The sequence below is a fragment of the Melitaea cinxia genome, chromosome 12, assembly GCF_905220565.1.
Source record: "Melitaea cinxia chromosome 12, ilMelCinx1.1, whole genome shotgun sequence".
In the NCBI taxonomy this organism is placed as follows: domain Eukaryota; kingdom Metazoa; phylum Arthropoda; class Insecta; order Lepidoptera; family Nymphalidae; genus Melitaea; species Melitaea cinxia.
The window spans coordinates 895927-921425 of record NC_059405.1 but is presented as its reverse complement, the minus strand read 5'-3'; the positions used below and the strand labels follow the sequence as shown (position 1 = coordinate 921425).

The 25499-nt window shown below is 34.0% G+C and overlaps 1 protein-coding gene across 1 annotated transcript; it reads right to left on the bottom strand.

Moving 5' to 3' along the window:
* Nucleotides 1-606: 606 nt before the first annotated feature.
* LOC123658152 lies at nucleotides 607-24173 on the bottom strand. The gene is made up of 7 exons (XM_045593591.1): nucleotides 23338-24173; nucleotides 23054-23156; nucleotides 22081-22267; nucleotides 18547-18606; nucleotides 10679-10868; nucleotides 984-1164; nucleotides 607-648 (listed from the first exon to the last, which is right to left on the bottom strand). Exons 1-7 carry the CDS (start codon nucleotides 24168-24170, stop codon nucleotides 607-609), a joined length of 1596 nt encoding a protein of 531 aa, XP_045449547.1. The 5' UTR covers nucleotides 24171-24173.
* Between the last annotated feature and the right edge of the window lie 1326 nt (nucleotides 24174-25499).

Sequence of the window (25499 nt, the reverse complement as noted above, 5' to 3'; positions counted from 1 at the left end):
CACAAACTTTATACAGAACAATACACTACTACACGCATCTCGTTACACGATATGATTTTATATTCGATTAATATAATTAATATTAATATTGGCCACAAAATTGTCTACATTATTTACATCTATTCGTTGTTAATTTATAGCAAATTAAAATATCTCACACAGCGCACGATATTTAGGTAAAGAAAATTTCATATTATCACATAGTTACAAGACGTGGGCACATGATAACACTACTGTAAATAGCTACTCGATTTCACTAAAGGTCTTTTAGAAGTAGTATATTCTGTCTGCCCCTTCGAAATGCACATGTTTCTTGTCGTGCGGCGGCAGCACTACCAACAACCATCAGTCTGGATTTACACTATTCTTTTCACCACCATTCTTGAACCCACCCTTGGTTTCATCGTCATATTTACCAGGTTCATTTATTTCTGGTATTTTGAGCTTTGTTTCATTTGGGTCTTTCTCTGCTTGAGTGAGAACTTCTTGAACGTGTACGGTGAGTTCGGGTCGGACGACTTGTGTGAATGGTAGGAGCGCTCCAGCTACGTCCATCGTGTTGTTGATGTTTCTGTGCCACAGCTCTAGCACGACACTGCGCCGTTGCTACTTATATCTTGGTGGTCCTAGCCAACCGCAGCCGAATACCTAGTTGAAAGAGTTAATAATGTCGTATTATATGTTATATCTACTTCACTTTTATATTACTAGAAAAATATTTACTCCATCGTTTACATAATAATGAATAAAAAAGACATTTTTTTTGAAACTTCACTGAATTTCATGAACTACGAGTTGTATCAATACAAGATAAATATTGAATGAAATGTTTTTACATTGCAGAGAGCGTACAAATTATTTAAGAATACTTAAAATCAATATAATTTAAAGCTATATCAAAAAATAAATATTAATCTTCATTATTTAATCAATTAACCAACATTTTCAGATACCAACTATGAAAAGAAATACAATAAACTTACTTGACAGATAACCAGCGCTAAGATAATCATCAGTACTATCGCGATGACACTCCAAACCACGCCAAGCTGAGCCAACGAAAAAACGTAAAGGGTCTTGTGGCACCACTGATTTGGTTCAAACAGTGTTGGAGCATAGTCTGGCCACATGAGACCAAAGATCCAATAGTTTCCAAATGCGAACCTGGAAAAATTTAATTAGTGAAGTTTTTGCTTGATTGATTTCCAGTCATTGACAGACCAACGGCTAAACGTCCTTTGCCCTAAGGTTGCCTGGAAGAGATTGCGCATAGGCAATAAGGCCGCCTTTTGTACATTTTTTTTTTTCTACAAATTATTGCTAATGCTGCTTGCTTATTTTATTTGTATGGTGTACGATAAAGTGTTAAATAAATAAATAAATAAACGTGCTCTTCGTGGCACGGTGGGGAGACTCACAAGGACTGCGCAAACACCCAGACCATGGAAAACATCTGTATGGCCAATACAAATTTTTGTCATGTGCGGGAATCGAACCTGCAACCACCAGTTGCGCAAACCTTTTACCTTTATTATGTTTTTGAAAATTGCTGTTCATTTTAAAGTTTTATACACAATGCATTTAGGTCTAAACATTATCCTAATTAGGAATATAAATTTACAATTTCAATTATTGACGTAACTTTTGGCGGAATTTCAAACGATATTATTTCAATATTGAGAACATGTTTCGAATTACTCGGCATAACATAATGAATCACGAGCTACAAATAATTTAAATTAGTGATAAATTTTACTGTTGATTACAACTGACTTATGGTATTTAAACATGTTTTTTCCTGTAATTTGTTTATTAATGCCAAGTAGGAAAACTTTTAATTTTATATGACGCAGCAAGAAAGATCTTGCTAAAATCGCAGAATAGCCTCACTGTGGAAGTACTGTAATCTTAGACAGAGCCAGAAGCCAGAGTTCCTGGCGATGGGCATAACTGAGAACATGGGTAGGGTTGACTGTACTTTTGATGCTTCTGGTCTTGCATAGGTAACCCCTTAGTACCTGACGGAGCGTATATCTAATTGACCACGGCCGTGATATTAAAAGTTCATAAATAAATTTGTATCATATTTTGTAAAAATTAAAATGACAAATAAAATGAAATAAAGGTAAAGTATATTACAAACATACCACCACTCCTACCAGTACATTCTATGCTGAATAATTTAAACGTAGTCTAAAAAAGTCTCTCATCTTTCAGAGACATCTAAAGAAATAATACTAAAAATCTCAAAGACTTTTAAAAATATTCATACACATTAATAGTGTTATTGACCGACTTCAAGAGAAGAAGGAGATTCCCAATTATATTAATTATATAGTAATATCAATAAGTCATTCATAATATATAGTAAGTAGTATTAATTATATAGTAGTGCAGTAACTTTTAAAAGTTCTGGAAACAACGAAACCCTTATAGGATCATTTTGTTGTCCGTCTGTCTGTCAAGACCCTTTTTCTCAGAAACACGTAGAGGTATTAAGCTGAAATTTATATCAAATACTCAGGTCTACTGTCCTATCTGTTGAAACTGTGAAAAAATCAAACTTCTAAACCAACGCAATCAAAAGATACAGCTGTTTATGCTGCAAATTTTCGACACTCACAAGGGAATCAAAACCTACAGGGTACTTCCCGTGAACTCAGAATCTTGAAATTTGGTACGAAACAACATCTTATAGCACAAATAAAGGAAAAATTGCGAAAAGTATACTTTTTTAGTAACATCATATAATATTTTTTTTTAAATAACGTATGTACGGAATCCTCGATGCGCGAGTCCGACTTGCACTTAGCCGTTTTTTTTTAATCTAAAGCTAGCTAGTCATGTTAGACCTATTTAAATTTGAGCAAGGTCAAACGACTAGTTTTTGAGTTATCACTAATGATACGTATTCGAATTGTCGCTTTTTACTTCTTCAATAACGAACAGAATTATTATAATTAGTTGTCGTTCAGTGGTCGAAATTCGATCAAAATTAATTTAAATTATAAGTCTGAGTATTATTAATGTCCTGTTGTCAAAGACTATACTTCTATAATAAATAATAAACAAAAGAGTATATATTCGTGTGTGTGTGTGTGTGTGTGTGTCTGTGTGTGTGTGTCAAATACATTGTAGTGTGTGTAATGTTTTTTTTTTATTGATTTAATCTATTTTTTATGCGTCATTTAATAAAATATTAGCATTTTCGAAATTCGAATTCGATTTAAAAAGGTGTACAAAGTTCTTGCTTCACGTATTAATATATAGAAGATAATTTAAACGTCGTTAAAGTATAAATAAAAATAGGTAAAAAAACTTTTTAAGTTAAACGGTTTTATGTTAAACATACATTGCAATGTTTAAGATAAATGTACTAAAAACCAAAAAATAATAAAATAGATACAGTCGTGGGAATTATAAACATATGCATAGACTAGACTAAAATAAAACCATGGGGCACGTCAATTGTCTACAATCGTTGATTAAAATGTTTGTTTTGTAATGTTACACTTTAATTAGGCAGTTGTTCAACCGACAACGATGGACGTGTGATAAGTAGGGCTAGAATTTGGAAACAAGCTAGCAAGCTCGATTATAAGCGAGTTTTAGGGTTTCATAGTGGTGAGCGAGTAGTACTTTTATCATATGTTTTGTCGATTAAAGACAAACTACGAGCAGTGAAACGATTCCTCGCCAGCCAGCAGTGTGAATGTCCAACGATAAACTAGTTGAAACATCTCTTTTATTTACATGGAGTGTATAACTATTGGAATTTCTATGAGCAAGAAAATAGTAAGTAATTTCCTCACCGTCTGCGGGCCAACTGCCTATTTTAACGACGAATTAAACGATTCTTCTATCGCACATCATAGATTATACACTTATATACTGGTACGCACATTAAGTCGATAATTTGTAGATAATTGACGTGCCCCACGGTTTTATTTTAGTCTAGTCTATGCATATGTTTATAATTCCCACGACTGTATCTATTTTATTGTTTTTTGGTTTTTAGTACATTTATCTTAAACATTGCAATGTATGTTTAACATAAAACCGTTTAACTTAAAAAGTTTTTTTACCTATTTTTATTTTCTAGTTTTTAGTTTTTATTTCGCATTCTGTTTAATTCATTTAGTGCTTCATTATTGCAAGGCCCATCTTAAATATTAGGGTTGTATAGTGCACTGTATTCTTCTTGTCAAGCCCTTTTATTTGATACCCATATTGGTGGAATTGATAAAAAATTGTTATCAGACATTTGGTAGCGGCGGCCAGCTTAGATTTCAATTTTGCATAGTAAATTGTATTCTACTTGTTGAGACCTTTCATTTGATACCCATGTTGATGGGATTGATAAAACCTAAGTTATCCGCCATTTTTTAGAGGCCGCCATCTTGGATTTTAATTTTATATAGTACATTGATTATACTGGTTGAGCACTTTCATTTGATACCCATATTGATGGGATCTATAAAACCTACGTTATCCGCCATTTTGTAGCGGCCGCCATCTTGTATTTCAATTTTTTATAGTATATTGTATTCTGCTTGTTGAGCCCTTTCATTTGATACCCATATTGATGGGATTGATAAAACTTACGTTATCCGCCATTTTGTAGCGGCCGCCATCTTGGATTTCAATTTTTTATAGTATTGTATTCTGCTTGTTGAGCCCTTTCATTTGATACCCATATTGATGGGATTAATAAAACATAAATTATCCGCCATTTTGTAGCGGCGGCCATCTTGAATTTATAATGATAATGAATAAACATAATTGTATTGTCACCAAAATCCAAAGTGTATACAAAATTTCAGATTAATCGGTTGACAGGAAGAGGATGAAATTTGAATTACTAAATTTGACCCAAGAATAATAAAAAATAAAACAAACGGGGTGAGCTAAATAAAACCGTTTAATAACATACGTTCAACATTGAAATGTTCGACTGTATCTCGATCTGAACGTGGCAGCTTACATCTGTCGCTCGGGTGCCTTGTACATGTGACTGATTCCGTTAAATTCAATTAACAGATATGTCGCCATGCTATCTGCTCCGACTGTTCGAAATTAGCTACTGTAACTAACTTTTGTGTGAGTATTATAGGTCACTCATTTGATTTTAAACAAACTTCTCTTATTTATTAATTGCGATTTAGATGTAAAGGTATAAATAAGAATTATTAACTACATTTGTTTATGTCGATATTCCCTATCGAGGTAATGAATAGAAATTTCTCGAATTTTGCTTACTTTTACGTTTGCTATAAATCTTATAATTTTTAATATACACGAGATTTGATGTCTTTTTTGATGCACTAATTCTCTGCGTGTTTGCGGATTAACACACTTCCTTTTTACAGTTTTTCACAACATATTCTAAGTCAGAACCTATTTACATACATAGTACGCCTATGTGCCAACATGTATTGGAGCAGCGTGGTGGATTAAGCTCTGATCCTTCTCCTACATGGGGAAAGAGGTCTATGCCCAGCAATGCGATATTACAGGCTGAAGCGTAGCGTATGTTAGCTAATGTATGTAACTTGTTTTAATCGCCTTTAAAAAAAAGGTCTCGATTCGACTCCATTTTCAATGTGTGTCACCTCTAACTTCTTACTGGATGTAGTAGTTTTGATGTTTTTTTTATTAGAAGGCTACTGCTTGTTCTGTTACATAGTCACATTAAAACTTGGACGAGAACTGATGAATATTTTTTGATTTATCGTTAATAAGTCGTATTTGATAACTAAAGTTGGGCATAGCTAAATAATATTGTTTTCAAACAGTATTGTGTTCCTGTGGTGAGTAAGGTGACCAGAGCTACTGGAAGGGAATTGAGGATAAGGTCGGCAACGCACTTGTGATGTTTCTGGTGTTACAGACGTCTATAGGCTACGGTAATTCGCTTTCCATCAAGTGAGTCATACGCTTGTTTGCTGACTTAGCTATATCAAAAAACAAATTGACTTCTCATTTTAATACTTGTCGGTGTAAATCGAAGTATGTTTTCTTTTCGTTTATGAGAAACACAAATATTGTTACTAACATCAAAATTGAAAACTAAATAAACTATCTGTCTGTCATTCAATATTTTTTATCGTATAAGAAATCCAATCCCCAACGAATGATATATTACGCTATACCGAGAAAAACCTCGTAAAATCGACTAATTAACGTTAAAGCAAATAAACATCGTCACCGCAAAACGAGTCGCTGACAAACGCGTCCCGTCGAGAGCCACCGAGCTCCAATTAACGTGACAAGAATATAGGAAAACGAAAATTAATTAATCGTCACATTATATGGAAATTAAAAAAGTAATTTAAATTAAAATCCGATTTTTTTTTACATAAATAAACTTTCATAGCCACTGTTGGAAAGTCGTTTAGCTATATTTTTAACCGCTTTACAAAAAAGGGAGGTGATCAATCCGACTGTATTTGTTTTTTAAATATGTTACCTCAGAACTTTTTACTAGTTGGGCCGATTTCAATGATTTTTTCATCGAAAGTATGAGTATGTACTATATACTGTGTTTGCTCGCAACGACCGATTTCAATTACATTGAATAGATACAACGTAGGTGTTAGTAGAAAAAAAAATCAAGTATTTACTTGACATTGCGCTGTGGCGACATCTATCGTGCAACATACTAACTACGTAATTAGTGAAAACTAACGTATGCTACATCGCGCTATCAGAGTTTTCAAAGTGATTGAGTATATATACAAGAACCCGACAACAACCGTCGGGGCGTTAGCCCGCCAGACCCCACATCTGTCTGGTCGGAGGATCCTCCCTTTGCGATGGCGGATGAGGAACTTTACAACCTGTTCATCACTCCCCAAAGCGCATTTGCGCATCATTAGATATTACTCAGAAAGTAGTATCTCAATTAATGCTCAAAGCATGCACATTATCCAGATATGATCTCTTCGTTTTCTTCCTCTTGTCTCGGATTCGAAGGCTTAAACCTTGTATAACTTCTGTTTCATATAATCTTCCAGGTTTTCGTCTTAAAATTCCCACTCACAAAAATTCCTTCTATTCTATTCTCTATACTCTATCTTTCTCCCTAGAAGCCGTTAGGCTTTAGAACTCCTTACTGCTTTATATCAGACGCGCTTAGTCAATACAAAAATTTAAGAGGCTAGTAAAAGCGTACTTCTTTCCGTCTTAAACTATCCTTGATCTATTATATATTAGTTCATCATCACTTCAGCCTATCGCAGTCTACTGCTGGACATAGCCTTCAGTCTTCGGCCTGTATATTTTAAAGCCAGCAGTTGGATGGTTGGATGGTGATGGCTGCCGTAACCACACGGCATATATATTAGTTAATTATCATGAATTTAACGACTCATAATTTTGTATCACATATCAAAGTCTACATTAGTTTAAGTGTATCTTTGTCTCGATATAAATATATCTTAGTTACTCATAATTGTAATAACAAACATGACTATATGTTTTGTCTACTTTTATTATTTACAAATAATATTATTCTGTTTGTTATAAGTACACCTACGTCTATCTGCTATCACTGATCATAATATCCTCCGCAACATGGTTGCCTGGTAGACATCGCTTTTAGCGCGATAAGGTTGCCAATTGACAAAGCTAACACAATTTTATGAATCTAAATATATTGTATTTGGCTTTGGTGTGCAATAAAGAATATTTATTATTTATTTAAAATTATGGATCTTAAGATATATTATAGCAGCGTCTCTAACTTAGCAACTATCTGCTGTATAGTAACGCTATCCTCCATTTCAATAATGGCTTCCATTTGCTGATACAAGTTTTTTGATTTGCCATTATCATTAAACCGGCTCTTAACCATTTAACTTTACTGGATGGAACTAGCGCTGGTTCATAAATTACTTTTCAGCACAATTTCCTTTATCAACTTTTGTCTGAAATAAGACTTAGCTGTTTTTCTTGGAAATTGTTTTGAACGTTTCAGACTATTGTTCGGGAATAATTTTTCATTTTCAGTTGCAATGCGATTCAAAATCCTTTCGTTATTATTTCGGTTGAATAACGCTGTACTTAACGTATTCATTTCTTAAGTCTTTTCACCATTCTAATTTGTTTCAAGTGATTTCATCATCATCATTATCATCACTTCAAACTGATACAGTCCACTGCTGAATATAGCAAGTTGGCGCCAAAAATAAAGTGAACTCATGTGTTTTGCCCATAGTCACGTACTGTGACGCCGGGCAGACGGGTCGGTGACCGCAGGGCTGGCTTTGTTGCACCGAATACGATGCTGCCCGTCTTCGGCCTGTGTATTTCAAAGCCAGCAGTTAGATGATTATCCCACCATAAGTCGGCTTTTTAAGTTCCAAGGTGGTAGTGGAACTGTGTTATCCCTTAGCCGACTCTTACGACACCCACGGGAAAAGAGAGGGTGACTATATTCTTAATGCCTTAACCACACAGCATCCGATGTGATTTAAAGTTATCTTATTAATTATGCCGAAGCTTGTCAAACTCTGACATATTTATGATAGACTTTGACAGTTTAAGTCTTACTTTTTTTATTTTTTATTAACTTTATACTTTCAACTAGGTTTGCAGCAATTCACGGAGTTTTTTGTAAGGTTAAAATTTTCAGAATTTCCATATTTGTTATCAAAACCATACAGTGCTTTCTTTTCTTTTTCTTCTTCGTCCTATAAACATCAACATAAAATCAATAATTCGTTGAGATAATTCTGGAGTGCTGATTTCTCTAAAGAATTTTATATATGTATGCAGGATTGTTATTTTGTGTCATCATCATCATCATTACAGCCTATACAGTCCACTGCTGGACATAGGCCTCCACAAGTTTACGCCAAAAATAACGCGAACTCATGTGTTTTGCCCATAGTCACCACGCTGGGCAGGCGGGTTGGTGACCGCAGTACTGGCTTTGTCGCACCGAAGACGCTGCTGCCCGTCTTCGGCCTGAGTATTTCAAAGCCAGCAGTTGGATGGTCATCCCGCCATCGGTCGGCTTCTTAAGTTCCAAGGTGGTTGTGGAACCTTGTTATCCCTTAGTCGCCTCTTACGACACCCACGGGAAGAGAGGGAGATTTTGTGTAATTAAATATAATTCCATGTAACTTAAGGTAAATAACTAATTAACATAATGTGATACATTCTGTAAAATGGAATGCAAAAGGAAACTGCTTGTGATTGTTCAAGAGCGGGGAATAAGGAGTAATGGCGGATACGGTACGAGGAAGTGTAGGCATTAGTAGGCAATCAAGTTGTTTTTTAAATAAAGTAAATAAAGTTAGTTTATGACTATTATTTTCATCCCCACATGTATTTATAAATAACGCAATAATTTAATTATTCCATATTGATAAATCGAATGACGTAGTAATATATGTTTAGGTATAAACTAATGAATTTGAAATACAATTTCGTATGAATAAATTTAAATTTAATTTCGAAATAAACATATCCAAATACATTATATATTTAATTTGGAAAGCTTAACCAAATGCATATCTGATCTCAAAGTGGGCAGTTCGACAGCAAACAAGTTTCAAAACCCAATATATATGAATAAATCATTTGAATTCTGCGATTCCCAGTAGGATATGCACCGTTGTAAACAGCCTAATGCCCCACTCAAACATTTTTTCACTATTTGGTGTATATTAAAGCCAGATAAAAAAAAAAGTTATTTAAAAGATTAGGCGTATATTAGAGCCAAATAAAAAAAGGTATTTAAAAGTTTAAGTTTTCTTGTCAAATCCTACTTGTTACTAAGCTGTATATGGCGTTAACTGTAAGTGTGAGGATTAAGTCAGTAATCATTATCGTAACAATCAGCTGGTTTAATCTGTGTTCGATTTAAGATTTAATTAAATAAATCTCAGTTTTAAACATTTTAAGGATGATCTAAAGTATTTAATAAATAATTAAAAGTAATCGTAAGACGATATTCTTTTTACGTAAAATATTAAAACCAACTTTAGATATTTTCACTTTTTTGTTTTTAGCACAACAACTATATTTTTTATCATCTATATCAGATATCAGCATAAAATTGACCCTCGGTTTTACATTATTTTTAAACTATATTCAAATAAAAATCAAAGGTGAATATTTTGAAGTTTTAAAGTATCGCTGTCAGTAAATTAATTCGTAATAGATAACTGTTACTAGTTTAAGACCTAAGTGACTTTATAGTTACTTAGATTAATTAATTATTCAATTTTGATTCAGCCTGTATCATGCCACTGCTGGTCATATGCCTCTCCCTATATAGGAGAAGGATTGAGGCTTAATCCACCTTGCTGCTCAATTGCGGGTTGGCGAATATGTTACCTAGTATGAGTAACGATCACTATTAGATAATTATGATAATAACCGGAACCGACGGCTTAACGTGTTCTACGAGGCACGGTGGGAAGACCCACAAGGTCAGATATCCAAATTGGAAAGAAATACATACAAATACAAATATCCATCCCGAGCGGGAATCAGACCTACAAACCGTTAGTGTTTAGGCGCCTTCACGCACCACTGCACTAGAGTACTAGTGGAATTTGACCTGGATATTCTCAAGCACGAAATGTAATAAATTATAATATTATACACTTTACACAAAATTAAAATCTTATAATAATATTATAAGAAGTAAAGAAATTCAACTTACCAACCCATGAGAAATATAGTAAGCAAATACGCGAGTATTCGCTCTGGCACGCTTGCTGTTGTGTTCGCGCTCCTACTGGCCAGTTGCGCCCAGAGCAGCCAACATATTCCAATGCCCCCAGCAGCACCACCAACCACCATGTACACTGGGATACGAGGCTCCGCTGGGCAGTCACGGATGTACTGAACACCTGTGTTAAAAATATAATTGATGATTTATGCGGTGATTATGAGGAGTTGTGAACAGAAAATGGCTGACCTGCTAATGCCTGAGGTTTCATTTCGTATCTCTTAGAAACTCAAAGCTATTTTTTTCTATGTCTTAAAGTTGACAGGTAGATAAAGTACTTCTAACACCACTTAATTTCTTCACTGTATGTGCTCCAACTCTTTGAGACAAACATCCGTAATCCGAAAACGATCCAACAAAGAACTTCAATAAATGCTATTACAAACACTTTGTTGTTCTCTAATAATGCCTATTTACTTGACTATTTTCTCGTCTACCTATATTGTACTACTGGTCCATGAAATTGATTTTTTTTTCGTTTGTAAGCAAAGACAGTTATCCTATATAGAGAGTTTATTATATATATATATATATATATATATATATATATATATATATATATATATATAAAACTAGGTTGGCAAACAAGCGTACGGCTCACCTGATGGTAAGCAATTAACCACTAGAAGCCTCGCAAGCGCATTGCCAACCGTATCACCAATTCCCCCAGGTGCTCTGGTCCTTACCTTACTTACCAACAGGAATACAACACTGCTTGAAAGCATAATGAATGGTATAGTTGGAAACACACAACACATAAGCAGGTATGCCTAGAATACGTCATACATATATTGGATTATACAAACATTTGTCACAGGCGGGGATTACCCCAGCAATCATTACCATATCAGACAGTTGCTGGTACTGCATCAACGTGTCGTCATCAAGTTACATAACTTTCCGTCGCTTTTAATACAATTGTTTTCATATAGTTTTAAAGAAAAATTTCAAAATCAAAAACAACTTCACTCAAATAGGCTTCAAAAGCACTTTCGAATCGTCATTTTACAAATTAAAATTTTAAAGTGATGATTATTATTTTTTAAGTAAAGCTACCACCGATTCGTAATGTAGATTCTTCAGAGAAAAATCGGCAAGAGACTCCGCAGTTACTCTTTTAAAAATAATACATAAGCTGTTCGTTTCAAAATCATATCATTTTCGTGTTTTAATATGTACACTCATAAATTAATTCACAAAAGTTAAAAGCCTTCGCACACACTCGCAACCATCTGTTTACTTTAAAATTAAGGCACACTTGTTTATTTGCTTGGCGAAATTTCCTCAGGCTCTCGACGCGTAATTTTTGTCAATATCAACATTTTCAAACCTCAGTAATAACTTTTGTGCTTTAAAAAGTCTAATTGATTGTTCTCATACTAATGAATCGTTTCTTGTTAAAGTAATTGTCGTTATAAAAGTGATTAGATTAAAGACTTATTTGATTGTTTAAGTTATTTTTATACGCCCTGCTATTCTAAAGGTTTTTAATGATAAGGTAACTAATTTAACAGATGCGCTTTTATTTTACATATATCTCTTTGTCCTATTCCATTTGTAACAGTGAAAATTATACCACTTTTTGTGAACTATAACTGTTGTATCGGGATGCAAACATAGTTAGTTTCCCTTTGCACTGCTGTGTAGCAATCTCGCTCTGTCCCTCTCATATGCTACTTGTAGAACATAGTTCACGTGTTATAAATTATTAAACGCGATAAACTTATTACACAATATTAATCTTTGTTATTATTTACCGAAACCCTTCAATAATCTACTTTATTTTTTGTTTCACTTATAATCATCATCATCATTACAGCCTATACAGTCCACTGCTGGACATAGGCCTCCAAAAGTTTACGCCAAAAATAACGTGAACTCATGTGTTTGGCCCATAGTCACCACGCTGGGCTGGTGTTGGTGACCGAAGGGCTGGATTTGTTGCACCGAAGACGCTGCTGCCCGTCTTCGGCCTGTGTATTTCAAAGCCAGCAGTTGGGTGGTTATCCCGCCACCGGGAGGCTTTTTAAGTTCCAAGGTGGTAGCGGAACTGTGTTATCCCTTAGTCGCCTCTTACGACATCCACGGGAAGAGAGGGGGAGGCTATATTTTGTACTGCCGTAACCACACAGCAGATCAAGAATAAATGTATCCTCCTTTTTAAAAGTCGGAAATTAGTTTTTTAATATCATCGCCATTTATAGTACATAGGAATATAGAAGAATTTGAAAGATTAAAGATTGTAACATTTATCGTTTTACAAACGTCTGTGTTACGGGTTTACTGAATGTTTACATACATTGATAACAGACGTTATGACACTAGATATTGGCCAACATATTGGTGCAACGATTTGAGCCAAGATGCCAAGTTAACTTAAACCCAATGTACCGAAGATATTTATTGAACAGAGAATTGGAAATTTTCTGAAACCTAACCATTATTTCAAAATTACACGTTCGGTATTCTACTAATCAAGACAACGTCATTCAGGTCGGGTAATATATAATAAAATAGTATCTTAACACGAAGTTATTCTTATGTAAAACCATTTCAGCCAAAAAAACGCCATATGATCCAGCGAGAAGCGCTTTATAAGCGCTGACGTAAAACAAAGCGTAAAGTCGTCCAGTATTCTTGGAAAATGTAGAAATTAACATTATCTATGCTTCGACGAATCCGTTCATTTTATTCGTCAACTTCTAATTCAAAGTGAGAGGCATCAGAGTGAATTCAGACGTCTAAGGAGAACGTCGTCTTAGGTAAAATAAAGAACTATACTTCATTCAGCTTAACGTATTGAAAAAGACACATTTTTGAATTCCTATTCTATTAAATCTAAAGAAAGAATCCTAATACTTACAAATGTTAGTTGAGGCGTATTTTTCATTAGACGAGAGAAAAAAAGATTTTTCACTGCCAAGAGATAATTCGAGATTGAATTTCATTATCTCGGAAAAAGGATGAAAGTCGAATTTAAAAATATTTCAAGTCCAAGATTGTTAGTGATCTCATTTAGAGCTAACACAGACAAACGACGCGACCTTTTTTATTATTAGTCATTTGCAATCGTTTCTTCTTTGCTTCCTTGTTCTGATTTTTTTCAGAACTAGCTGTGCCCGCGATTTCGTCCGCGTGGAATTTAACAAAAAAGTTATTGTTCAGTTCGCAGAGTTATAAAATAAATAAATATCTAAAATAAAAGTAGCCTAAGATAGTCCTTATTATATCAGCTATCTACCAGTGAAAGTCCTGTCAAAATCGATCCAGCCATTTCAGAGAGTAACTCAGGCTAATTTTATTTTAGAAATGAAGTAATTTTATAACTCTGCGAATTAAGCAATAACTTTTTTGTTAAATTCCACGCGGACGAAGCCGGGGCACAGCTAGAATTACATATTATAATACTTAGTACACTTCATCGGAGAAAATTGTAATTATTATTTTTTTTTTAGGTTTGTAATTGTTTTATCCAATTATATAATCCAGTTTTCAATTTATTTTTTTCATATTTACTGTCTGATTCTTGCATGTTGTGATTACTTTTAAAAAGAAATACAATTAAACTTTTTTAATATATTATGTAAAATATTTCTTTTTTGTTTTATTGTTGTAGTTTCTGTTGGTAATCCTAATAAATAAATAAATAAATAAAATAAATATAATCTGTATCTCATTTTAAGCGAACGCGTAAAGTTTTTAAGAGAAAGAATCCTCTTCAAATCTAAAAAAAAAAAACTTAAAAAATACTTCGTAAATAAACTACAAATAAAATTTATTAAATCTATTTTATGACAATAACTTTGCTAACTCTGATTTCTGTCTCAAGTTGGCGCCGTCTTTCAAATAATCATAATGAAGAAGATCGGACTCAGTCGCCGTAAAATAATTATATCAGTTCTACAATTAAACATCATCATTACATTACAGCCTATACAGTCCACTGCTGGACATAGGCCTCCACAAGTTTACGCCAAAAATAACGTGAACTCATGTGTTTTGCCCATAGTCACCACGCTGGGCAGGCGGGTTGGTGACCGCAGTACTGACTTTGTCGCACCAAAGACGCTGCTGCCCGTCTTCGGGCTGTGTATTTCAAAGCCAGCAGTTGGATGGTTATCCCGCCATCGGTCGGCTTCTTAAGTTCCAAGATGGTTATGGAACCTTGTTATCCCTTAGTCGCCTCTTACGACACCCACGGGAAGAGAGGGGGTGGCTAAATTCTTTAGTGCCGTAGCCACACAGCACCAATTAAACATAATTTTCTTTTTTTTTTTTTTTTTTTTTTTTTTTATGTCACTAGGTCGGCAAACAAGCGTACGGCTCACCTGATGGTAAGCGATTACCGTAGCTTATAGACGCCTGCAACACCAGAAGCATCGCAAGCGCGTTGCCGACCCAATCCCCAATCCCCCCAGGAGCTCTGGTCACCTTACTCACCAACAGGAACACAATACTGCTTGAAAACAGTATTATTTTGCTGTGATCTTCTGTAAGGTCGAGGTCCCCAGTCGGGCTGCTCCATATTTTGAGCAGGGAATTCCTGCTGTGCCCTACCTCAGTTAAATACCCCAAAATTACTGAACTAAAGAACGATAATTCAATTTTTTAAAGTTTTGTATTTTTATTACGTTGATGAATGATTTAGCCTGTAATATCCCACTACTGGGCATTGCCCTCATTCTCCGTGCAGGAGAAGGATCAGAGCCTATTTCAGGACACTACTTAACTACAGTTTGACATATAAATTTCTTACGTACTAGTAACGATGGCTATCAGGTATTTACCATAACAACCATTGCCATTGGCTTCAGGTTCTTTGCACGCCATGGTGGGAAGACCCAAAAAAGACAACCAGATCGAAAGGATATATTTGTACAAATACAATTATCCATCCTATTTTTATTATATCAGTACCTGGGTGACCGAGCTCAGCTCGGTATTTTTAGTAAATCGTTAAGGATTATATATTAATAGGAGAAGAGAGAGAGTTAAAATGGTTCGCTGCCGGTTTGGATGAAGTCTTTTTTAACCGACTTCAAAAAAGGAGGAGGTTACTCAATTCGGCCCGAGGAAACTCAATATATATATATATATATATATATATATATATATATATATATATATATATATATATATATATATGCGAGAATTGCTCGTTTAATTTTTATTATACATACATTTTATTACCATATATATTAATACGCTAAGGTTATTATATATGCCTCCCTTTTTAGAAAAAACCTCACAATTACTCGACATAAACTATATATCGTTTTATAGATATTTGCTTGCTCTACCGGCATCCACAACTAAAAAGTTTATTACTGCTTTTGTTTTTGCAAAAATAATTAATTAATAAAATTACATATATGTGACGGTTTTAATTTCGAAACAACGTCAACATGGTTGATCGGTAATTTTTTTACTTATTTAGTGCGAATTAATCGCACGGATATTGCTAGTATTTTGTTATTAAATCAGAACTCTAAAATACTTTCATTTACATTACTTCCTTACTTTCTCGTGATCAAATTGTTTTTATTGTCGTAATAAATACAATTAATAACCTTTTTTATATTTATTAAGTTCGTAAAAACTACTAACAATAATAACAGGAACTATCGGAACCTACATGTTATATGTAGATTATTATCATTATTTCTTAAAAAGCAATTAATAGTAATTAATATAGATGCAATTAATATAGATACAATTAATATAGATGATAAATATGTGTGGATTTAGTGACGCTGTATTTCATGCAAGATATTACTAATTTTGTATTAAAAAGTTTTTTTTTAAGTTAGCTGCGAAGTTTTCTGCCGAGTTTTATCTGCAAAATTTACATTCCGAATCGGTGGTAGCTTCACTTTTAACGATATTTAAATTTTAATTCGTAAAATGATGATCGCTAGGAGCTTTTGAATCCTATTTGAATAAAGTTATTTATTGATATTGATTTAATTAGAAATATTGAAAACGTTAAATGAAAATTAATGTCGAAGTAAATAAATAATGTTTAAGTTTTGCTAGAAAATATTACTTCATTTTGTATGTGACATATTTTCTTAAAATATTATTATCACAAGCTAGCTGTACCCTGCGCGCGTTGCTACGTTTTTTTTCTTTTGGGCGTACCAAAACTCAGAAACATTTGTGGGCATATGCACAACACTTTGCTCAAAGATCATGACATGATCAAATAATAGTTTATCATAGTTTATGATTATATAAAGAATATACAGACTAACATTCATTTTTATATATATAGATATAACGTTTCTACCATCTTTATATTATGATGTGGTTGATTTTGAAGACTTTTTGAAGTAGTACTTCTTTACGCACGCTTGACTTGGGGAGTAAGCTGCTGAATGCGTGACGAAATAGTTACAAATAGTGTGATTGGGTGAGACGAACCGAGCAAGAGAGAGGTGCGAGCACACATTTTTCTTTCTCTCTTTCTCTCATAGCCAGGTACGTTTCGTATATCTAAGACACAATATTGGCCTATCGTGTAAGTCTAGTGCCAAAGAAGTTTGACTTCAGTCGTGTGGTCTAAATCACACTCGTTTTTTATTTGTACCAATTCATGAGCAACTATTCTTACTACCATCTACATAGGAACTCTCGACATATTATTCCAAAATACCGTCTTGATGACATGCATACAGTAATAAGAATGAATGTCGAAGGACGAAGAGCGATCGGCAGACCAAAAAAAGGATGGATGGATTGTGTGAGTGAGGATATGAGAAAGAAAGGAGTAAGCGCTGAAGTGACGAATAATAGAGAGGAATGGAAGAGGAAAACATGTTGTGCCGACCTTACATAAGTGGGATAAGGGCAGGAAGACGATGACATGCATACAGTAATATCCTGTAGCGAATAGCGTAAAATTTACATAAAACGCTAAAAGAATTCTTCCGCTCGTTCACGCGGTCTGAATATGTAAGAAACTTAGCGCAAGTAAACAAAGTGTTAAAAGCAGTATTGCCAATTCCACGCCAGTCACGTAATGACGTTATGGCGTACTTATAACAGCTGCTACTTCTAAATTAAGTTACATAATTCTATGGCACCATAAAGATTGCTTCTTTGTACCTTCATCAATGAAGTAAATGACAAGTCTTTCTTGATTTCCGATGGAAAAAAGTCTGGTACGTCTAGCAAGTGCTTAGATGAAGTTCAGTAGCTAACCGACTACAAAAATGAGGAGGTTCTCAATGGGACTGTATATACTTTTTCATATGTATTACGTTGTAACTTTTTACTGGGTGTACCAACTTTGCTTATCCTTCTTTTAATAAAAAGGTTAGTATTTTTTGAATTATCTCTAATAATTTACATTTAAAATCGAAAAACGATTAAGAGACTCCCTTCGACTCCTTTATCCGATCATTAACTTCTCTTTATTACTTTAGTAAGACGCGCATCTGTGGCTATTCTAAAGCTATAAATACTTATCTGTTCGTTTAAAAAAAGTATATGAGTTAACTCCGACACGCGACAGGAGTTTACTTCTTAAAAATAATTACCTTGATAAAATATACTGATCTCTTTCTCGCAAGAGACATTGCATAGTACAACGCCACTCAAGCAAATCTCAGCGTTACTATTTAACACAATTTCGCTCCTCGTGTTTTTTCAAGCCTTATATCATTTTTGAAGGAGTAAACTACAAAAATGGGAGTGGCAGATAAACAAACTTTCGAAACTGTGATTTTGTTTTGAAACATTTATTTATTAATATTAATAAACAAATATTACGTAAATAAAATTATAGAATTACATACCCATTATCAGCATAACCACAGGTAAAGTTGACAGGAGGCCCAGGCATACGGTCATCACAACTGCAATAGAAATTAATATAAATAAATTTATATCAAACTGCATTGCATTAACAGGAAAAAAAATTACATATTAAATTATATTTTGTCCCCAAATTTTTAATTAAGGTCGGATTCTCGAACATTCCGAACAATCTTCACTCTATCTTTTCTATCCAAAGTGACGTTGTGAAATTATTTGTGTCTAACTGATACAGCTACAAGTCATAGAGTTACTTTTTAATACAGTTGCTCAAAAAGTGGCGTATTGCACGGACGTATAATGTTCGGGATGTGGGCTATTACATACTCGTGCTTTTTTTTACCTTTCCCGAACTCGTGCGTTCTCTTTCCCAACTGTCAAAATAATGTCTATTAAAAAGAAAAACCAACCATGAAGTTTTTACTAAAAAAATTCATAAAAGTTTTTATGATTCATGCAAATACGTATATTTCTAAAAAGAAGCTACTAATTTGTTTCAATATCAGATTTAATGATTTGATTGATTGTTGAAGTTTTGTTAGGTTTCATTTCATTTCATCTCATTAAATTTCATTTTCATTTCATATCAATTAAAACTTCTACTGAAGATTTGGCTGTATGGGCATAGTTCCTTTTGCCTACCAGAATGGGTAAAGAAAAAAAAACTCTGCTTATATTCTACGGTTGTGCCAACCGTAGAATATAAGCAGAGTTTTTTTTTTTGATGATCGTTTTATATTTTTTAATAGAATACAAAAATGTATTTAACAAATTTATATTTTGCTACCTCCAATCACCTGCACGCTAATTTTAATTTTTTAAATATATAAGGTTTAATTAACTTATTATTTAAAAGCAATTTCGAAACAATTATGGTACTGCAAATATAAATATAAAAAACCAATTCACCTGAATTTAAATGAATTCCAAGTCAGACTAAGATATTTGAAGTTTAAATTTTAACAATGAGAAATACAAAATAATACTTTTAGAACATTTTAGAACATAATTATATGTGAGTAAAAAAAAACGAGTGTGCTTTAGACCACACGACTTAAGTTTAAATGTTTTTGGTCGCCCCTACAGTAATATACGAAACGTAACTCTCTTTTCCTATCTTCACTGACTTATATCTCCCTTTCAACTTCAATTCGCCTCACCCGATCACACTTTTCGTAACGCTCTCGTCACGCATTCACCAGCTTACTCCCCAAATCAAGCTTGGGTAAAGAAGTTTTACTTAAAAAAGCACTTAATAAGAAACTTAAAAATGAAAATGGGCAAGCAACACTTGTAAAACTCTGCAATACATTGATTTTTGATAAAAAAACAAAATAAATAAACGTTACTTGTCCATAACTTCAGTTAAAGTTTATATAGAAGATTTACTCATAAAGTTTGAAAACTATTAAACTTCAAAGACGTGATTCTAAGGCACTTCCGGTATTTGCGGAAATTAACACAGTCTACCTTTCATCTCAGTCACGTGAGCGCTTGTAGATTGGGTTTTGGATGTGATAAATGCTAATAACATGTAATCACTCAGACAGACTGGGAAATTACCTCAACTTTACAGAAGATCATATCTAAATGGTATTGCTCTCAAGAGTATTGCGCCCCCGTGGTGAGTAAGATAGGCAATGATTCTTAAAACCTTAGGACTTCAAGTAAGGATGCTTGTAGTGTGCATATTAATATTATAAATTTGAAAGTGACTCGGTCTGTTACGCTTTCACATAAAAATCCTAAACGAATTTTAATGAAACTTGGTACAAAGTTAGGTTGATTGAACTTGAGAAAAGACATTCTAGACTATCTTCTATCCCAAAAAAAAAAAAAAATTGAAGGAGTGCTACCAACTATGTTGTCAACTGTGATGACATTTTAATCAATTATTTCTTAAATTAGCAATGACATTACAAAATCTCACTGTCAATTTTCTAAGACAATTTTTCGCAACTCTAATCCTATTCGGAATCCTTTTCCAATTCAATTACCGAGGAGAGCTGAGAGAATAAGTAAAAATTTATAAAAGTAATTGGAAATCATAACATTATTATGAAAAGAAAACACCTATTTGATTGATTGCCTTATAAATATATTATAATATTTTTATCACTTTTGTATTTCTTTTTCTCTTTTTCTTAATTTAATTTAACTTTAATGCCATTATTGGCTTTTGTCTGCTGTCTACATTTAAAATGTAATAATGGTAATAATTTTCTTACAAGAAATAAATATGAAACAAATAGTATATTCAAGTAATCCTACGACGATATCTGAATGTAATCTATTTATATATATATAAACTTCTCGCGTCGCGGTGTTTGTTACCAAACTCCTCTGAAAGGGGAAAACAAACTCCTCTGAAAGGGGAAAACAAACTCCTCTGAAAGGGGAAAATTTTGTATGCAATATGCATAGGTCTAAGAATCGGCTAGCATCTATTTTTTATACCCTTGAATGATAAGGGTTCCTCATATATTATTTCTCAATTTTTTTGACAAAATTTTATATTTTTATTTTATTATGATTTGGCATTGAAAAACACATACAACCCTAAATTGTCACCCTTTTACCACCAACCCCTATTTTTAATAGCGTTTAGCGGCAATACAACGTTTGTCGGGTCAGCTAGTTTATAATTATACTACCTGTTTGTTTCTCAACAAAATGTCTACACAATCCACAATATATGTGTGGCGACATCTATCACGCGAAATACGAACGACTACGAAACTACGTAATTAGAGAAAAACTGACGTATGCTACATCGCGCTATCAGAGTTTTCAAAGTAATTAAGTATATATACAAGATCCCGACAACAACCGTTGGGGCGTTAGCCCGCCAGACACAACACCCGTCTGGTGGAGGATCCTCCCTTTTCGATGGCGGAGGTGATTCTTCACGCCCTGTTCCCTCCACACACCGCCAAATATGTATATATCTAAAAGATTTACACGTGATAGCCCTGAGTATTATTTGGTATTATATGTATAATACTTACTCTTAGGTCACTTACCAGTAAGTAAAAAAGCGAAATTCGTGGCAAACAGTATGTTTACAACAATATGAGTATGGATAAAAAAAGTTTCTTGAAAACTAGATTAAAAAAGTAATTGTTTTCTATAATTTATAGTAAAATTTTAGTTTAATTCGATACGTAACAGTATAATTAACACACAATATCAAATCTATATTAGCGTTGGTACGTATGGCTGTGAAAGATATCACAACATTCTTTGAAAAACACGTTAGTGAATGTCATTTCCACTTTTATTAATATATTACGATTTTTTTTAACTTTTTAATTGAAGAAAGAATACAATTGTATTGCGTCTTCGGTGCGACAAAGCCAGCCCTGCGGTCACCAACCCGCCTGCCCAGCGTGGTGACTATGAGCAAAACACATGAGTTCACGCCATTTATGGCACGAATTGGTGGAGGCCTATGTCCAGCAGTGTACTGCGATAGGCTAGATGATGATGATGATACAATTGTAAGCTGTACTTACTAGTTCTATTCATGATCTTAGCAGCTCTGCAAACGAAGTCAATTGTGCTGGTAGCTTCCATGTTCGCATCTTTGAGCTGATAAGCGACAGAGCCATACGTGGTGAGACTGACTCCCAATCCTAGACCACTTCTTTCGCTGTACTTTGCCTGTTCTCCGCACAGTCTTCGCTGTTCATCTCCAGATACCTGATTTAGCAAAAATTGGATCCATTTTAATTTTGGATAGTTTTATATATTTTATAGTCAGCTCGATACTGTTCAATCAGTGTTGTGTTCCTGTCAGTGAGTAAGGTGACAAGAGCTCCTAGGAGGAATTGGGGATAGGGTAGGCAACGCACTTGCGATGCTCCTGGTTTTGCAAACGTCTATAAGCTACGGTAATCGCTCACCATCAAGTGAGCCGTAAGCTTGTTTGCCGACCTAGTAATATAAAAAAGCATTATAATTTACTAATACTATTTTTACTTTAACGTATGTACGTATACCTCAGTATTATAGGTGACGTCAAGTTTATTTATTTATTTATGCATAAAAACTTAAAACTAACATTACAGTGAAACCAAATCGTTCAACAAACAATCATTGCAACTACTCCAAAAACACTGTAAAATGGCTTGTAGTTTTATCTTAAATTTTAGAACGACCACTTTATCAGTCACATTACACTTATTGTTAAGATTTAGAACTTAAAAAATGATTTCACATTTTTCCATTTGTAATTGCCGAAATATAAAGAAAGGCAATTACGCCTGAGTTTTCATCTCATCTTTTTGCAAGAAATTCAAAGCAAGTCCGTTCGAAATATCCTGAATTACAAAAGTGGATATTGAATGAAGTACTTATTCTGTAAAGACCTTTTCCTAGTAAGTATTCGTTGATTAGTACTTTCATTTATTTCTTTGAAATGAGTTATATATATTTTTAAGAAATACTGTTACGAAAAATACATATTTTTAGTATAGTATGACATACTTGACTAACAGAACTGGAAGCTCTTCGAGACCCCGTGTCAGATAGAGCACCAGCTCCACTCTGCCGACCTCCTAATGACGCTCGATATGGAGATACGCGTCCTCTAGTACCTGTGTAAATAAAATTATTCATTATACGCACTACAATCTCCTCCTATCCTTATATCAAAAAAAAACGAATATGGATGTGGTTTGCAACTAAAAATTAAATATTTTACATTATCATCCTCGAAAAATATAGACACACATTACTTTTTTTTAAATTACGTATGCAATAAGTTTAACTCACCGGCGCTTTGACTATCTTCGCTAGCACGTCGTTCTCTGGATACTAATGGCTCTTGAAAAGTTAAAGTCAAACTGCCTCTAGGACTTATTCTTGCAGCTTCAATATCGCCAGCTACTAGACTTCCCCTTGCACTTCTTTCGGAAGGAGCGATGCTTCCCCTCGGACTTCTTTGGGAGTCTGGAATCAGTGAACCTCTTGGACTCCTGTTTAAATCTGGGCATTCTTTTTTTAATATTTCCGGCACTACGCTTCCTCTAGGACTAGTCCTAGGACTCGGTCTTAGTTCCTTTTGCGTCCGAGCCGGATCGATTTGTATGTTGGCAACGGAATGACGAGGACTACGTCCAACATCTGGAACTAAAGAATTCCTCGGTTGATTCCATGACATTCCATCCGGAACTAAGCTTCTTCTAGGACTTCTAGCAGACATATCCGGTGTTATACTATTTCTGGGACTTCTATTGAAATCCTGAGGATTTAAGCTTAATCTTGATCCATAAGTTTGTTCAACACTTAAATTATTCCTAGTAGGTGCCAAAGTATTCCTAGATAATGCTGTTTCTGGTGTTATAGAGTTTCTAGGAGATCTAGTTTCTGGTACTAAGGAATGTCGGGGACTTCGGTGGTAGGTTTCCAATGCTGCATCAGGCGCTAGACTCGCTCTTGGACTTCTTTGTGGTGGTTGTTCAAGTTCGTCATCAGTTTCTGTAGTTGCAAGAGAAGCTCGGCGAGAAGACTGTGCTGATGGTCTTGGAGATCTAGTTTGAGGAGAAGTCGCGGCACTTCTCGACGCTCGACGTCGCCGTGAAGAAGATGTTCTGTGCAGCATTATGCTTATTTTCGTTAGCTTTCAAATGTTAAATTCGCTCCATTAAAATGATGTTGTGCGGAATCTGTAACGAATATATTTCAACATTTATTACACGTGATTCAAAGAAGAATAAAAGTGGACAAAACCCGAACACCCAATCTCATTTGAACTTGCGAAGAATTTATATTCCGTTTCGATGTTTACAGATATATAAGCAAAGTTCTTAAGCCACTTCTAAGGCCTCAATTTAAGTTCTTGGTTTACAAGCCCATGCAATAAATCTAAATTATGCTTGAAGAACTTCGCTGTTGAGGTAATTGCCCTTAATTTAACGCAAATTCCACCGGGATCAAGTCAAATATTAGAAGATTTTTTCAATGATCGAAGGTTTAACGTGAGTTGAATTTTTATATTTCTCTTTACTTACGTTGATCTTAATAAAGAAAATGTTGATTACCCTTTGTTTTTTTTCTCTATCTTTGATTGTTGATAACACACCATATAAAAAGAAAAGTACCTTAAATTTAAGTTAATTTTGTGTTTTTGTATAAAAATTACAAAGGTGTTCTTTTCAATAAACAAATTAATCAATTTATAGTTATTGTTATAGAATGTGAATTAAAGAAACACACTTCAAATTATTTTTCTTTTTAATTTATAAGACAAAAAAGGTATACCTATTTTTCTTCAATACATTTTACTGTCGACTATGTTTTAACTATATAAAAGTCTGAATATTTATACTTTCATTAACATTTTTCGGCCTCGAAACGAACAGATTTTTAATAGCTCTCAACAATAAATCTCTGCTCCCCTTTTTTAGGATCTCTACAAATTGAAACGCGACTCTTTTAAGAAAATCTGTCCTACTTTTAGAAATCATGCTAAGACGTTTATTTCAATTACTATGTTCAATGTGAGGGTTTAGTAACTAGCTTTGTGTTGGACTGCAATATATAATATTACTGCATATACAATTTTAACTGTTATTTTACGTATACTGACGTGGTCTTAGTTTAAGCTTTATAAAATGATGACAGAGAGTTTCAAGCCATACTCATATTATGAAAAATATATATTCTAAAATTCGAACTAGACCTGATCATAACCCATCTGCTTAATGGATAAAAATTAGATAATTATCTTCTGTAGTGTATTAATGAGAAATCGTGAAAATGTTGGCTGGAAAATTCCTAGCCAGGCCTTTGAGACTTTTAGCAGCCAAGTGTATTCACAATAAAACAGCGTCATTTTCATGTACAATTTATATTTTAACGCTGCTAATACGTGCCAACCCAGTAGTTATGCCAGAAAAAAGATAGAATAAACAACCTTTACATTTCCTAA

Bases quoted from the DNA above. Each gene is read 5' to 3' on its own strand.
- LOC123658152 (XM_045593591.1), bottom strand. From the start codon at position 24,170: ATGCTGCACAGAACATCTTCTTCACGGCGACGTCGAGCGTCGAGAAGT. The intron at 23,157-23,337 runs GTTAAACTTATT...CACAGGTACTAG, and splicing joins GATAGTCAAAGCGCCGGTGA to AGGACGCGTATCTCCATATC. The intron at 22,268-23,053 runs GTATGTCATACT...TTGCTAAATCAG, and splicing joins CTTCCAGTTCTGTTAGTCAA to GTATCTGGAGATGAACAGCG.